The 16,301-nt window shown below is 39.8% G+C and overlaps 1 protein-coding gene across 1 annotated transcript; it reads left to right on the top strand.

Moving 5' to 3' along the window:
- Positions 1–4,643: 4,643 nt before the first annotated feature.
- FGA (fibrinogen alpha chain) lies at positions 4,644–13,023 on the top strand. Its single transcript, XM_050946374.1, has 6 exons — positions 4,644–4,715; positions 6,477–6,605; positions 8,091–8,274; positions 9,573–9,718; positions 10,799–11,918; positions 12,301–13,023. Exons 1-6 carry the CDS (start codon positions 4,665–4,667, stop codon positions 13,008–13,010), a joined length of 2,340 nt encoding a protein of 779 aa, XP_050802331.1. The 5' UTR covers positions 4,644–4,664; the 3' UTR covers positions 13,011–13,023.
- Positions 13,024–16,301: the final 3,278 nt, after the last annotated feature.

Here is a 16,301-nt window from a genome sequence, read left to right as displayed (position 1 = left end):
AGACCTCATCGAAGACACTGGGAAACTTTCCATTGACCTCAACGGGTTTTGGATTAGACCCATGTTCATCAGTTCTTGAAATTAAATTGTCCAAATCCTTTTAGTGTTTTCTTTCCTGCCTTTAACCATTTTGCTTTTCTCTATGCCTTTTCTAGTGTTGTTTATAACATTTTTGAGAAAGAAGGAACAAAATTGAAGAGAATTCAAAGTAAGAGTGCGCCATCAATCATAGTATTGCTGAAGTTAGAAGCTAAGGTCCAGATTTTTAATGGTATTTAGGCATTGCTGTGCTCAACATTGCAATGCCTAATTGATTTCACAGCCTAAATCTCATTTTCAAAAGGGGTTTAAGAGCCAAAATCCCATTTATAGACCTTGGGATTTACATCCCTAAGTGCCTAAATTACTTCTGAAAATACGATTTAGGCTCCTTAATCAGTTAGATGTTGCAACACAGAACACCACAATGCCTAAATACCTATACAAATCTGGACCTAAAGAGTCTGTTTATTTGTGAGAATGATTTAATCTGATGCCTTGTCTATACATTGAAGAGCCTTACATATTCTTTTCTGATGTAATCTTCAATCATTATAGACTGACCTGAAATTTACGAGAATACAGTTTAGGGATCATTTTACGCATCCACTGCTGAAGCTAGAAGAGACTATTGAATCATATTACTATTATCTACAGACTAGACTTCAATAGATAATTTTACCAGATTTTACCAGGAGACAGAAATGAAACATCTACTTTCAAAGCAGAAAAAGACAAGGTCCCTACCCCAATGAACTCAAAAATAATAAATCAAACAGAAAGCAGAAAGACAACAGTGGAAGGGGGAAGACATTGGAGGGTTCACCTCCCCTACCCGGGCACCCTCTTGTGGCCAATCATTGCAAAATAGGCAAGTCCTGCCTCAGTTTCCCCTTCATCTCTCCTCCTCCTAGGGATGATTGAGTTGCACAATTTTTTCACCATGGATCAGCTTGATGGCCACCTTACTCACACAGACAAGGAGTGTTGTCCTTCTTGGAGTCCAAAACAAGCCCGGCTTCCAGGCATAATTTATTAGAAAAATGTAAACTTTCAACAAGTTCTCAAAGTAAGACAATTCTCCAAACTCCCAAAGTAAAGCAGGTTAAAATGCAGCAGCCTTTCAGTCCCACACTCCAGGGTCACCATCTCCAGGATGCCCACCAAATAGTCAACAATCTCTCTTGCACAATTCTTATGCCACTGTTTCAGAGACTCCACAACTCCCGCAATTCTCCATTCTTCTTGCTGCTCTTCTCCCACAGCCCTCAACTCACATCTTCTGGATCCTGTAGTGTTCCACTCCCCATTCTCCTTTGCTTGTGAGTCCTATCTCTGCTTATTCAAACTTCCCTCCAGAATAAACACTCTTGTTCCTGGGCTCAGCCTGCCTCTCTGAGTTCTTCTCTTTTACTTAGGGGCCTTTTACTCTTCAGGATTTCTCCACTCTGGTCAGTTCTTCCTGATAGCTTTCATCTGCAGCACTCTCCCAAAAGCTCTCAGCAATTCTCTCTGTCTCATGCAGCTCTCTCCTGGCAACTCTCACTGGATTCCTGCTGTTCCTCTTTTTCAACTGTTTCCTGGGTCTTTGGTGGGATTCTCAAACTAGGTGTTCCCCCAACTATCTCACCTGGGGGCCTGCTTCAGTGGATGTGCTCAGACCACACCTGCTGGATCATATCTCTACTGGATCAGGCCCCAGCCAAGAGTGAGCAGGTCAGTAATTTTTGTGGCTGGTGTGTGTCCCAGAAAACCCAATAGCCCTGTGGTTAGGGTACCTAAGTCCCATTGGGGTAGGTGGCTTGAACCCTGTCCCTTCCCTCTGCATTTCACTCCTGTCTATCTTTGGAAACTCCCTGCTCAGCTTGCTTCTGACAATCTGTTTGTTAGATGCCCAGCACTCCCCATGTGTAGTATGGGCATCCCGGATGCCTAATTCAGGGCTGAGAATTCTGAGGCAACAGGGTGCCTAGGAGTTAAGCATTACAACACCAAAGTCCCTTTGTGTGAATCTAGCCCTTTGTTGACAGTCATAGGAGCAGCATGAAATGATGCATGAAGTTAAGAACGGAAGAAGGAGACAAACGATTCAGTTCAATTTCCTTTATTTCACTAGGAGTTGAATTGACTCCTCAGGGAACAATGAACAGGAGGAGAAGCAGAAGCATAAGAAGTGAGAGGGTGAGAAGGGAACTGCTGGATCAATTAGAAGCAGTTATTATGAATTAAATTTGTTGCACGCAGTTAGTAGTAAGTTTTAAAATGGTGTTATAGGATGGCACACAGATACAATGGTGCAGCATCAGCGTGGTGGGGATGTTTGTGAATGCCTAGTGTGGTGCAGTTTTAAAAACACAAGAGAAAGTTTTATTCACTGCATAGTCTCACATCTGCATATGCTAGATTTTGTTATGTTTTGGTGACAGTTTTTGTTCCAAAAAAGAAACGCTGTCAAGTATTTGACAGCGAGTATAATATTTACTTCTTTCCCCATATCCTTAAAAATTCTAAGTTTTGTTTGAAATAGCTATCATCATCATCATCATCTTTGTTTTATATTCCAGTGGCACCCAGAACAACAGATAGAAATATATGATTCATATATAGAAGAGTTCACAGAATAAGGTCCCATTCCAGCAAAGACACATGCATATGCTCTGCTCTTATGTTATTATGGCAGCTGATAATGTTCTGCCTCTTAACTGAAAGAAACAGGTCATTGCCAAAGATGAGTGGATGAGATACATGTAATATACATATGTGAAGGAGAAACTCTCCTACTATTTAAGGACAAATGCAAATTTGTTATCCAGTCTGGACCCAGTTCTTCTTTAATCCAGTAGGAAAGGTTCAGCTAATGAAGTTTATAAACACTACAAGCACAGTATTTCACCAGCAGAGTTTATAAACTCTGCTAGTGTGTTGGACTTATAGTTAAAATATGCTCATGTCTCTGCTCAATATACAACTTCATATGAACTGATGAACGATCGTTATTAATTTTGTAGCAACCTCCACATGTACTGGATCTTAATAACTTTGCCAGGATAAGATTCCAAAGACCTAAGAAACAAAATATAAAAAAGGTGAACCAGTAAAAGCATACATTCTAAATTAATATATTTTCTTATGTGTGACAACCAAAGCACATTTAATAATGCAACAGAGCTTTCATAGACCAACACCTACTGAATAAACAGATATGTTGAAAGAACTTTTTGTGCCACTAGGGTATTCGTTAAATGGGTTTCCTTGATATTATTACACATATTGATATGATTGCAATAGTCACCATATCGTGCACTACAGGGATTTAAATGGGATGTACTAATTCTAAAAATATTTCTCCTATGCTAAAACTCCCACTTCATTCTAAGAATAACTACATTGCTATTAAATCAGTGATACTAAATAAGACTGAACCAATCCCTATTTCCCTAGCAGAAAAAATGACTTGAGAGATATAACCTTCCAACACCTAGCCCTATCTCATAATATAGGACTGTTCTTATATTTTCTGTTTTTCATACTTCCCTTTAGAAATGTCTGGATCTTAAAGTGTATGGTTTAAATAAAAGTGGGTATCATTAGGAGACAGCTTTATCCTCTGTATTTGTTCCCAGCCATTCAGAGGTACCAAGCTGCTGTACAATTGCTGTTTATAAATCAACATTTATTTCAAAGAAATCAAGTGAAAAACATGGGACACAAGACACTTGCTCAGGGAAGATTTGGTCGGTCATATACCGTATCTTGTATATAGCAGTGCAAGTTGAAAACAATGGAAAAAATTTCATACCCAAATTCTACTTTTTCTTTTCTTTTCTTTTCTTTTCTTTTCTTTTCTTAATTTCAATTATATTTTAGTAGCCAGATAAAATAAAGCACGGGGATATATATATTTCATACTAAGCAAATACAGTTTAATTATATAAATGTGTAAACTACACAGTTTTACAACTACGGTCAGCTCTTCAGTCCTGATTTGACGTCAGAGGGAATTTTGTCTGAGTAAAGAGCACAGGATGAGATTGACCCAGAATTATGAAAATGGCAGAGCTGAGCATGGGACATCCATAAAAACATCTCTCAGTAATTCGTTTATGTCTATGACCATACATATCTTGAATTAACATTTATTAGACTATGATCTTGCTTCCTTTACTGCAGTAAGTAGCCCCATTGACTTGAAGTCCACAGAAGGTAATCATTCAATTTAAGGACAAATTTATGATTTTATGATTGCTTAATTATGCTAATTAAATACCAGATTTGCAGCATGAATATCTTCCAGTGGTTAAGTATTGTTGGCTATTTTACATACACGTTATTCCAAAATTTAGTTACCAGAAACAAAGCTGTAGACAATTTCTTTCCTGGAATGTGGGTTCCACCCCCACCCCCATTTCCCCAGGCTGGCATTGCACAAACTTATCTAGAGCAAACAAACTCAGGAGCTTGTGCAAGAGGCCTCAGGTAACCAACTGGGGGCGTGCTGCATGCAACTCTTCAAACAGAAGAGGACATAATGATTAATCTAAGCAGTTCAGGAAGGTTTAAAATGAAGCAAAAACCAAGTGGAAGGTATCCTTTCTGTCAAACTCCTCCTCAGCCTGCCACCGAAGATGATACTGCTGAGGATCTTGTGCACATGGCTGTACCTCAGCGTAGTCTGGGTATGATTTTACTTTATTTGACTCTTTTGATATCTTGGCTTTCTCTTTTGAAAAAAGGGCATTTTATTGAATGAATATTCCCGTAACAAACTAAAACAAATACTCTTTGGTTAGCTTGAAAAAGACACAGACACACACGCACTCAAGCCTACCCTAACCACTTCATTACTGGCCCTTCCCTCTTGTCTCTACATTTTACTGCCAATCTGGTTCCTCAAGAAGCACTGGAGATTAGTTTTGCTGAAAGTATCTGGCAACACAAAGAAGATAAATGGCCAATAATCAGCAGATTCAGAGATGAGGCTGTAAGTCCTTAACCTATTCCACTGCACCTAGGTACAGAGGTCTCCAAGCGCTGCTTGGGATTTTAGATGTTATTAGCCAAATTCTACTTTCAGTTGCACCCCTGGATCCAGTTGCCTTCAATGGGATTCTCTGGGTGTACATGAGAAAGAATTTCGTCTCATCTTTGCTGTAGTACGTAGGCACGGAATAAGAAAGTTGGCATTGATTTCAGTGGCAGCATTATCAGGCTGAAGGAGAGGTAAGGAGTAATATCTTTTTCAGCAAGAAGAGCGGTAGCCTTAACTCCCAGCTATGCTAATTTAAACATGTTGTTGGCTGGTTTAAGATTCAGCCTGTAATACTCTGGTAAATTCTTATATACACATTTCCTTATTATTTTTTTTGAAAGAAATTAAGAAGTCAGAGTGTGTGGGGGTGATCTGATCGAACAGAAAGGGTTAATTTGGAGCTATTACAATCTATCATGTACTTATGTGTAAAGTCAATTTTTAAAAGCCCATGGAACATATTTAGGAACTTTAAGGTTGTGGGGGTTTTTTTGCTCATTAGATTAAAGATAAGTATGGGCCAGATCCTCAGCTGGTGTAAATCAGCAGTAGTCTGTTGATTTCAACGACTTTACTGGAAGCTAAGATCTTTCTCATCTCTGAGTTAATTTTTATTCTACTTTGATAATTTGTAATGTGGTCAAAGGTACCCAGTGGCACCTGATACCTCCCAAAGACATCTGTACCATCGGTTAGAGAAACAGAAATATTGCTGTGACCACTTTCCTGAACAAAGATTAGTATGCATGGTCAAAAATCCTTATGATATTTTGATTTAGAACTGAACAAGGACTTTTTCCTCTTTCAGGATTAAACAAAATCTTGGTATGTTTATTTCCTCCCTCAGACGCCATATTATTATTATTTTCCTGTGCTTTTAAAGCTATACCTTCCAATAAAGAGTAATAAACTTGTAGTTAACATCTGATTTTGACCCCTTGTAATTTAAAACTACCAGAAATAATAAAGAGAAATCACCACATAGCATTTCTATGCCCAGCTGTAGCCTAAAGTGTAGACTGAAAACGGAGATTTATTTTAGAAACACTCAGGGGCTTAACTAAAAGACTATCAATTCAGTTTAAGGCAGTTGTTTTTATGTAAACATATAATATTAAATACATGCTTAATCATTCTGTTATTAAAAATATCTTAATCATTCTATACCATAGTTATCTGCTTTAACTATATTAGAAGGAGAATCTTATTTGGACAAAACAAAACAATTTCATGCAGGTAATTTATGGACTAGATTACTTACACTGACTGATTATATTTTTCCACATGCCTATTTCTGCCATAGGCTAACTGTTTCATAGTATGTTCAGTGACTACAGTTGTATTACTTCATTGTACTGCCATCTGTGAAACTAATCTCATTTTTGCTTTTTTCCCTTGTCTATGGCAGGCAACAAATGAAGATAGCACATTTTTGAAGGAGGGGGGAGGTGTGCGTGGCCCCAGGGTGATGGAACATGGAATCCAGTCCGACTGCAAACAGGAGAAGAGCTGGCCTTTCTGTGCAGATGATGACTGGGTAAGAAAAGAGGAGAGAAGCAGAAAGCTCAGCTAATCACTGTTACTCAAATGGACCTTAGGTGCATTATACTTCCTTGGCGCCATGAACGTTTACTAAATATATCTTAGATCCGACATGGTATATCTGTAATGCATCAGTTATCATAGCTGTTTTACCTGATTTTCAGGTAAAACTGCTTCATGGGTCAGCAAAGTACTTGTAAAGGCATCAGAGTTGTGTTCATAATTACAGTCCCACAACCACGCCACTAGAATCCACTATATCACCAATAGTGCATTCATTATTGGAATTTCAGAGCACCAGAATCCAGGCTCAGCGAGTGCTGCAGGGCTACCCTTTGACATATGGCAAGTGAATAGTGGCACAGAGCCTCCCACTTCTAAGCATTTTGTGTGGAGAAAGGGAAAAGGAGACAAAGGAACAGAGCAAGGAGGGTGAGAAGATCACAGGGAAATTAAAAATGAGCCAGTGAAAGAGAGGGAGAAAGGAAAGAAAAAAAGAAATTGAGGTACGTTTAGAGAAAGACAGAATCAGAAAAGTGCCTTAAAGAGAAAGAACAGATAAGAGTGGGATATTTTGAAGAGTGTTGATACCCAAGGACTAAATGGGTAGTGGAGGGAGGAATATTTACTGGCAGGAAAGGAAGAATAAAAACAAGTTATTTCATAGAAAATCTGATGGCAAAATGTTCAGTAAAATATACACACTGTTTGATTGACTAGATGTGTGTTTGTATAAGCACTCAGTTATAAAGGTTCAGGTTCTACACCATCTGATGTCAATGAGAGTTTTGCTATTAACACCAATAAGAGCATGAGCATTATGTATAGTGATTGTTGCTTTGAAAATAGTAATCTGTGCTCCTCTGAGTCCTCTCAATCTTAATCCTCCTCTGGCCACTTGCCATTTGTATTTTGGCTGTTTCCAAATCTCTTTGGTTTTGTAGGAACATTTTGCTTTTCTTAGACAAACTTCTATTATAGAGGGGCAGATTCTGCAGCTTTTCCTCAGACTGAATAATGAATTTATCCTCACAGCACCTCGGCGGGGGTTTGTCATTATCCCCATATTACAGATAGGGAACTGAGACTGAAGGCCTAATTACCCACTCCAACACAGCAATTTTACACTTGTTTAACTCCAGTGATTTTGATGGCATTATACCATTGTAAAACCAATGTAACAGGGTAAAGAATCAGCCCCACATTAATTTTTCCAAGCTCTCAGAGGATATCTGTAGCAAAGCTAGGGACTGAAAGCAGGTCTTTTGAGTCTCAGTCCAGAGTCTTAACCACAAGACAGTCCCCCTTCTACTGAAAATAATTGGACTAATAGTGGAATATGTAAGATAAATGAGGGAATGAGGCAGAATCTGGCCTTGAGCTCATTAGTGGGTTTCCAGGCTTGTACAAAATGTGGTAGTCATAATATTAAAGAAATGTGTATCACTAAGCTATTTATCTTTCATTTTTCTCATTTTAGGGTCACAAATGTCCTTCAGGCTGCCGGATGCAAGGGTTGATTGATGAAACTGATAAAGATTTTCATCACAGAATACAAAGAATTAGGGACCTATTGTTAGATAATGAAAACAAGTACAAAAAATCTAACGTGTTAACTGTGGAAACAATTAACTTCCTGAAAGGAAATCTGGCCAGTGCCCAGGGTAAGTATCAACATGTGCTGTTCTAAAATATATACCAACATTATGTTAACTTTAGCTAAAAGCAGCCAGTTGAAAGCAGGTTTGCTTTGTCCTTCTTGTGAGATCGCCATGGCTTAAAGATATTGGGCCTGACTCTTCCCCGGATTTCACCAGTTTTATGTTAGTGTAACTACATAGAAATGGAATACACCTCTACCTCGAATTAACGCTCTCCTCAAGAGCCAAAAAATCTTACTGCGTTATAGGTGAAACTGCGTTATATCGAACTTGCTTTGATCTGCCAGAGTGCGCAGCCCCGCCTCCCCTGGAGTGCCGCTGTACCACGTTATATCAGAATTCGTGTTATATCGGGTTGCATTATATGGGGTAGAGGTGTAATACATCGTAAGGACCTGTACTTTATGCCTTTCCTGCAGTTAATGAGATTTTTGGGTGCGCAAGAAATATAGGATCAGGCCCTAAATCTATATCTGAAAGAAATATTTCAAAAGCAGGCCTGAGGGGAGAGATAGCAGCTGTTGGCTATGGCAGGTGCAGAATTAGAACAACAATAATCTTCCATAGTATCGATCTTCAAACACAGCAATTTACATGGGGCTGAATCCTATAATCCCTTTGAAAGAGAAATTCTCGTTGATCTTTTTAAAAAATCACTTATTCTTTTACTATAGTTTTGAGGCTATTGCTGCATCCCTGTAGAAGAGAATGCTTAATTATTTTTGAAAACATGGATATTTCCTTTTCAGAATTATACTTTTGCAAGAAAAATATTTGTGCAAAAGCAAGAATATATTTGCATTTTGTATCTAATTTCACATATCTAAAATCTTCATGATTATAGTCCATGTTTGTTTCAACCACATAAATTCTATTCGTTTATTGCAATATTTTCTTTTTAAAAAATGGTAATTCTGTCCTACAAAAGGAATCAAAATGTGCTTGTTTTCTTTCCAGCACAGCTGAGCTAATGTTTCCAAAACACACTAAGTTCATTTCCTGCACTATTTTGCACAATGAACTAATATTTAATTAAAATAAATATGCTACAATACTGCTTATTATCAAAAAGGCAGATCCAACATAATAATAAGACTCTTAAAATAAAAGATTGTGCTAATTTCTACTTATCCAATATTATGGTATACATATATACTTAAAATCCTAAATGGATCTTTTTCCATGTTAATTTGGATCCTTGTAAATGTATTTCTGATTTTTTTTTATTTATTTGTTTTGTATCTGCTGTTCTTGGGGGAGAAATCTCCCATTCAGCTGACAAGGACATTTTTCTGTTCCAGAGAGTGACACTAGATTTGGACAAGTTTCAGAAGATCTGAGAAGGAGACTTGTGATATTAAAGCAGAAAGTTCTTATCCAAGCAAACAGGATTAAAGCGCTGCAAAACAATATCCGAGATCAGGTTGTAGAGATGAAGCGCTTGGAGGTAGGTGTCTGTGATGTAACTTCTGTTATTTCCAAAGCATGGCTACAAAAAACAGGGGCAGTCACAAGGTTATTGTAGGTGGGGTTGTGGTACTGCTACCATTACTTCTGTGCTGCTGCTGGCAGTGGTTCTGCCTTCAGAGCTGGGCAGCTAGAGAGTGGCAGCTGCTGGCCAGGATCCCAGCTCCGAAGGCAGAGCTGCTGCCAGCAGCAGCACAGAAGTAAGGATGGCACGGTATGGTATTGTCACTTTTACTTCTGTGCTGCTGCCTGCAGTGCAGGGCCCTCAGTTAGTAACCGCCACTCTCCAGCCACCCATCTCTGATGGCAGCAGCACAAAAGTAAGGGTGACATGGTTTGGTATTGCCACCCTTACTTCTGCACTGCTACTGGTGCAGCGTTGCCTTCAGAGCTGAGCGCCTGGCCAATAGCCACTGCTCTCCAGCTGCCCAGCTCTGAAGGCAGTGCAGAAATAAGGGTGGCAATACTGCAACTACCTCTGCAAAACCCTTTTGGGTCAGAACCCTCAATCTGAGAAATGCTGGTTTCTCCATTAAATCTGTATATTATAGGTTAAAAGCACACAGAAAATCAGATTTCATGGTCTGTGATGTGTTTCTCATGGCTGTAAATTGGGTAGGGCCCTAAGTATAGGCATATGTTTTTTTGACAGGTACTATAGGTTCCCCTTCTCTACTAAGGGCCCAGTTCTGCCACTCTGCCTTGCTCTGAGTAGCACTGTACCTTACTCCAGGAGACTCCTACAGAAAACAGTGGGACCACACTACACAGCGTGAATAAGAATGGCAAAAATTGGGCCCTTACAGGGATGATTCTTGGGTTCCAGTATTGCCAATTATACATGCTGTAACCATCAGTGGATCTTTGGTGCTTCAGATTTAAAGACTGAGATTTGAAGCAGCCCAAGTTCAATTGTAGGCTGGAGCACAGACAGTTGAATGAGAGGCAGTGGGCTCTAGTGTAACTACCAGAGTTCTCACTCTGGTAAAAAGAGATAGTTATTTGAAAGAATCAGGGATCACCATTAAAATAAATGTATTTCTCTCTGTCTCTTGTCAAGGTGGACATTGATATTAAGATACGTTCCTGCAAAGGATCCTGCGCTAAAAGTTTCAGTTACCAGGTGGACACAGAGAGCTATGAAAACATCCAGAAGCAGCTCACACAGGCCAGTTCAATCAATCTGCAGTCTGAACTTGAAACTAGTTCCTTGAAGGTGCTGAAAATAAGGCCACTGAAGGACTCTACTGTTCCTGGGCATTATAAAACTCTACATCTGCCAGAAACCCAAGAGCTAAACATTCTTGATGATATTAAAGAGGTTGTGATGACCCTAGAACAGGCAGAAGCAGAGGCAAAAGGCTCCTCAGTAGAGACCTCACATGTTTCAGTAGGATCAGATGTAGGTGGAGGACTACGAGATGGCAAAATAGTGACTTCTGGTTATGGAAAGGAATCTGTTGGTTTGGGAGAAAGACCTAGCTCCTCTGTGATCCACCGTACATGTACCAAAACTATCACCAAAAAAATTATCACTGGTCCTGGAGGCCCTAGAGAAGAGATCGTTGAAACAATGACTTCACCTGATGGTTCTGACTGCTCCCATTTTCAAGGTTTAGGGAAGGAAGAAGTAGCAGGGCAAGGGGGCACCTTTCATGTCAGAGTGACCTCTCAGGGTGAGAGAGGAGACTTGTCAGAATTTGATGGCTTAATCCCAGACTTTGGAAAAATTTTTACCCCAGGGTTTGGATCTACTGGTAGCAAATTCCATACTACCTACACAAGCACTAGTGGTGCTGACCGTGGAACTGGAACTGGAACTGGAAGTTTTAGCAGTGGTGGAACTGCTAGTCACACTGTGAGGTTTGAAGGGTCGGAGAGTTTCACAGATCTAGGAGAGGGGGAAGAGGATGTCTTTGACACATCTAGATTCCCTTCCAGCAAAGTTCAGAGTGGCAGTTCGGCTCATTCCAAGACAACAATGACCAGCAGCAGTAGCAGCTCTACTAGTTTCAACAAGGGTGGCTCCACTTTTGAAACCAAATCACTAAAGAGCCGAGCAGTGACTGAGGAGTTAGGTGGGTTGCAACACGATGAGAGTGGAGAGGATACCCCAGACTTTCGGGCACGCAGCTTGAGAACAGGAGGAGAGAAGCTTGGAACAAGCTACACTGGGACAGGTATCCGTCAACATGACTGAAAATAGATCCTGAGTTAGCAGAGCCAGATTCAGTCCACAATCAAACTGACACACTGGTTACACTGCAATTCATTTAATTTGGTTATACAATGCAAGCAATGTGTCTGTTTGTTGCCATTTAGGATAGGTAGAGACAAAATTTTATATCAATAATTGGATGCTAAATGAATTGCACAGAGAATGTTATCTGCAATTTAAATTGCATGTAAACTCTATTTTTTAATGTTGCATGGCACATTTCCCAATGGTGACCAAAATATGGTTAGCAAGTTCCCCTCAACATTATTACTGTTTGGATTCCCGTGAGCCTAAGTAAAGTTTTACTGATAACTTCTGTCAACCAGATCAACTTTTTTTTTTAGACTGTGATGATGTCCGCCAGAAACACACTTCTGGTGCCAAAAGTGGCATTTTCAGAATCAAGCCAGCAGGATCCGATAAAGTTTTTTCAGTTTATTGCGACCAAGACACCACTTTGGGAGGATGGCTTTTGATCCAACAGAGATTGGATGGATCAGTGAATTTTAACCAGACCTGGCAAGACTACAAGAAAGGTTTCGGCAGCGTGGATGACAAAGGGAAAGGAGAGTTCTGGCTGGGCAATGAAAACATCCACTTACTGACCCAGAAGGACACTGTCCTTCGAGTCGAATTAGAGGACTGGGCTGGCAATGATGCTTACGCGGAATATAATATACATGTAGGTTCTGAGTCAGAAGGCTATGTCCTCAGCGTCTCTGCTTATGAGGGGACAGCTGGGGATGCACTCATCATAGGTTCAGTGGAGGAAGGTAGTGAATACACAGCTCATGATAACATGAAGTTCAGCACCTTTGACAGGGACAGCGACCAATGGGAGGAGAACTGTGCTGAAGTGTATGGAGGAGGCTGGTGGTACAACAACTGTCAAGCTGCAAATCTCAATGGCATTTACTACCGAGGAGGCCAGTATGACCCAAGGAACAATGTTCCTTATGAGATTGAAAATGGAGTGGTCTGGATACCATTTAGAGCCTCAGACTATTCTCTCAAAGTTGTTAGAATGAAAATCAGGCCCATAGAAACCCAGTAGGCAAACCTCAGTAAGACAGGTTATTTTATTTTTGTTTACTATACCTCAAAATACATGGTGTGTCTTTACCTAATCAAACTGAAGGCAACCGAGACACATTTGTGCTTTAAAAAAAATAAACATTGTTTAATTGTAAAAGCATTTCTTCTGTCTTCTTATTCACAACCAATACAGCTTGCAAAAAATGTCAAGTTTTATAAATCTTTATAAAGAATAATAAAGCTATGATATTATAGCAAGCATAGATATTACAGGTTTCAGGAAACATATATTTCTGATGGGAAAAGTGTTTCTCCTCTGAATTTTGTTAAGTATTTTCACAAATTAAGCAAACACAAACACTTAAGGTGATAAAGTCAAATAATGATTATAGCTTGTTGGTCTCTTCTACTCAGTTACCGATATTCTAGTAGAAGTTAATTAATAAAAAAAAATAAAAAATACACTAATATACAGTGATTTTTTTTAGGACATAGATGGAGGGGGCAAGTTGTTAGACAGACAGACAGATAGATAGATAGATAGATAGATAGAATCATAATTTCTGGGGTCAATAGATCATATTTTAAATCAAGAATTACATTCAATACACAGAAAAAAACAAATAACATCAAAAGGTGGAATTTGAACAGTGCTTTGCAACAAGCCAGCTGGTTCCCATAATAGTCCCTTTCCATTCCACATTCTTTTTAAGACATATCATTGTCTGGCTATGCCAAAAGAATGACAGGAGATGTTAGATATGGGTTTAATCAGGCTGCAACTTTATTATTAAACAGATGTCTGGGACTAACCCGGTGGATAAAACATGAGCAGTACAAGTGCAAAATGTATGTCCCTCCAGCAGATTCCCTGCTGGAACCTTAGTAAATCCAGCCAATTCCAGGGGGGTGGGGGAATGGCTTTCACCAGCTTCACCACCCCCAGCCTTTTCATCCATGTTCTTCCAGCAAATCCCTTGCCAGGACTTTACCGACCACACCCCCTCATAGGAGGGGTTAAGGTGGACTATACTGATGGGGGGAGCTTGGCTCCCTGCTGTTCCAATCATAGGAGTCCCCAACTGCTCCTAGTTTGCTCAATTACCAAGCACCTCTCCTTAATTCCTTTTCCAAGCCATTTTTTTGTTCTTTTGTGCCTTAATTTATGGAGTACCTGAACTGAACATCCATTATATACTTAAATAAAGAGTTGCGTTCTAAGTGAAAAGGGAGTGGCCAGGCCCAGCTGACCTTTTTAAACCCATCATTCCTACATGGTAAGTCATTTACCACGCTGGCAGCTCTTTCAGCAGCTTTACATCTCCCCTCCTCACCCAAGCCAAAAAGCATTGCCTTCTTCTCCCGGCCAAGAAGCCAAACTCCTCCCTGCTTAAGTACAGGGCGGCGATTTGCTGAACTTAACCATTTACCTCAACTGCATTGAAGAATTTTTTAAAAGTCACACAAACTCTTACTGCAATATTCTAAAATATTCCTTGAAAAGGGACACTTAGGAATGGGAGCCCTCCTTTAACAAGTTAGAAAATGAGTGGGTACCTATGCTCCGAATTATACAATATATCACTTACAATACAAAGTTTATATTTTTGTAGTAGGCTTCCTTTCAGAATGAATTGTTAGACTAACGCTGGGCCTTTTCAATGGTAAACCCACAAAATCTAGAGTATCGTCTCCTTTTCAACACATGAACATCCTTTACTCACAAGGAGGACATCACATAAGTCACATAGGAAATTTATAAAACCTTTACAACCCTTTTAAAATGCAATTATTGCTCTTGAAAGTCACTGTACAAATAGCATTGTTGGATCCAGTATTTGCCTGTCATAAACTCCCAAAGTAAAAAAAATTCAGTTAGAGAGGAAAGTTGCTTTTCTGGTGAAGTCATTGGACTGGGATTCCAGGAATGTGGGTTCAATCCCATTTTGCTTCAGATTTCCTGTCTGACCTAGGGGAAATCTAAATGACTTGCCCCAGGTCAAACATGAAATCTGAAGCATTCTGTCCCTCAGTTTCTCATCTGCAAAGTGTGAATAGTATTGTATTATTTCCTCTCTTTATGAGTTTTGGCCAGTGGATTTGTGTAGTCAACAATTGAACAGTCTCATTCTGCGCCCCTCCCAAAGGTCCCTGCACACTGTGGTGAAGTGAATCTCCACACAGTGTACAGTGTGATGTGCTAGGAGTGTCCCATCTTGCACAGCAGAACAACATTGTTTCTGATGGATTCAGATTCTCTCATAGCCACAAAGGGGGATGGAAGGCAGGCTTTACCTTTAATAAATGAAAACACTTATGCATTTGGAGGAATGACTTCTAGATGGCTGTGGACATCTTAGTTCTCAGTCCTGCAAATACTTACACAAGTGGCACCTCCCCCCATCTCTGCCTGGTGGCTAGCTCACAGTAACTACTACCTTTTTAAAATAAGATACATCACTGTAACTCACCAAGGCAAGGTTCCCAAAACAACCTTATTCAGGGTGTGGAAAGCATTTGATTGAAAGCCTCTACGTTCTGTTAGGGCCTGATTCTGCCACATTTACTCACATTCAGTAGTACATTGCTGTGAGAGGAATCCCATTGACTTTAATAGGCTTAGTAACAGAATACTAGTACTTAGTGTGAATGGTTCATAATAGCATACTAGGTTTAATAGTTCATTTTTTCTTTGTATATTTCTTTCTTGTAGTGTGTAGCTACGGTTCATATACAAATGTGCTGTTTTTAATACAACAACATACTGATAAGAATTTTTTTAATCAAAAGCTTATCTGTATGGAAGAACAATTACATTGTGTGAGTACCAAGGATGCATTGTGTTTATCCTGCAGATGTTTACCTTTAAGGTAAAAGCTAGCCAACAAATATTTACTGTGCATGAGTTTTCCTTGTGTGACTGATGACAGAGTGTGAGTGGACTCTTCCTGTTTCTAATCACATGGATTAGCATGTATTGTAACAACATCTTTAGTTACTGACAAAGGGATAATCATGGATACACTCTTGTAGTCCTCACTCATTTCTTGTCAGACTAAGCTTCTTGTCTTAACATCAGTGGAGGTTTTGCTGAAATACTGAGGTCCTCTCCATGACCAGGTGTGGACAAGAATCTGTGGCCATAGAAAGGGGGCTTCTGCCTCCCTATGGAGGCTGTAACAGGGCAGTCTGCCCCTCTATGGGCCAGGGACCTTAGGCCAGGCAGCTTTGTCCAATTGTAAGACCAAGCTGGGAAGTGGTCAGGTGATACTTATAAAGGGCTGAGAGATCTCAGTAGGAGGAGGGCTGC

Source organism: Gopherus flavomarginatus, chromosome 3 (assembly GCF_025201925.1).
Source record: "Gopherus flavomarginatus isolate rGopFla2 chromosome 3, rGopFla2.mat.asm, whole genome shotgun sequence".
In the NCBI taxonomy this organism is placed as follows: Eukaryota; Metazoa; Chordata; order Testudines; family Testudinidae; genus Gopherus; species Gopherus flavomarginatus.
This window is presented reverse-complemented; position numbering and strand designations above follow the sequence as displayed.

Coding starts and splice junctions, on each gene's coding strand:
- FGA (XM_050946374.1), top strand. CDS start 4,665: ATGATACTGCTGAGGATCTTGTGCACATGGCTGTACCTCAGCGTAGTC. Junction 4,716..6,476: donor TGTACCTCAGCGTAGTCTGG/GTATGATTTTAC, acceptor TGTCTATGGCAG/GCAACAAATGAAGATAGCAC. Junction 9,719..10,798: donor TAGAGATGAAGCGCTTGGAG/GTAGGTGTCTGT, acceptor TCTCTTGTCAAG/GTGGACATTGATATTAAGAT.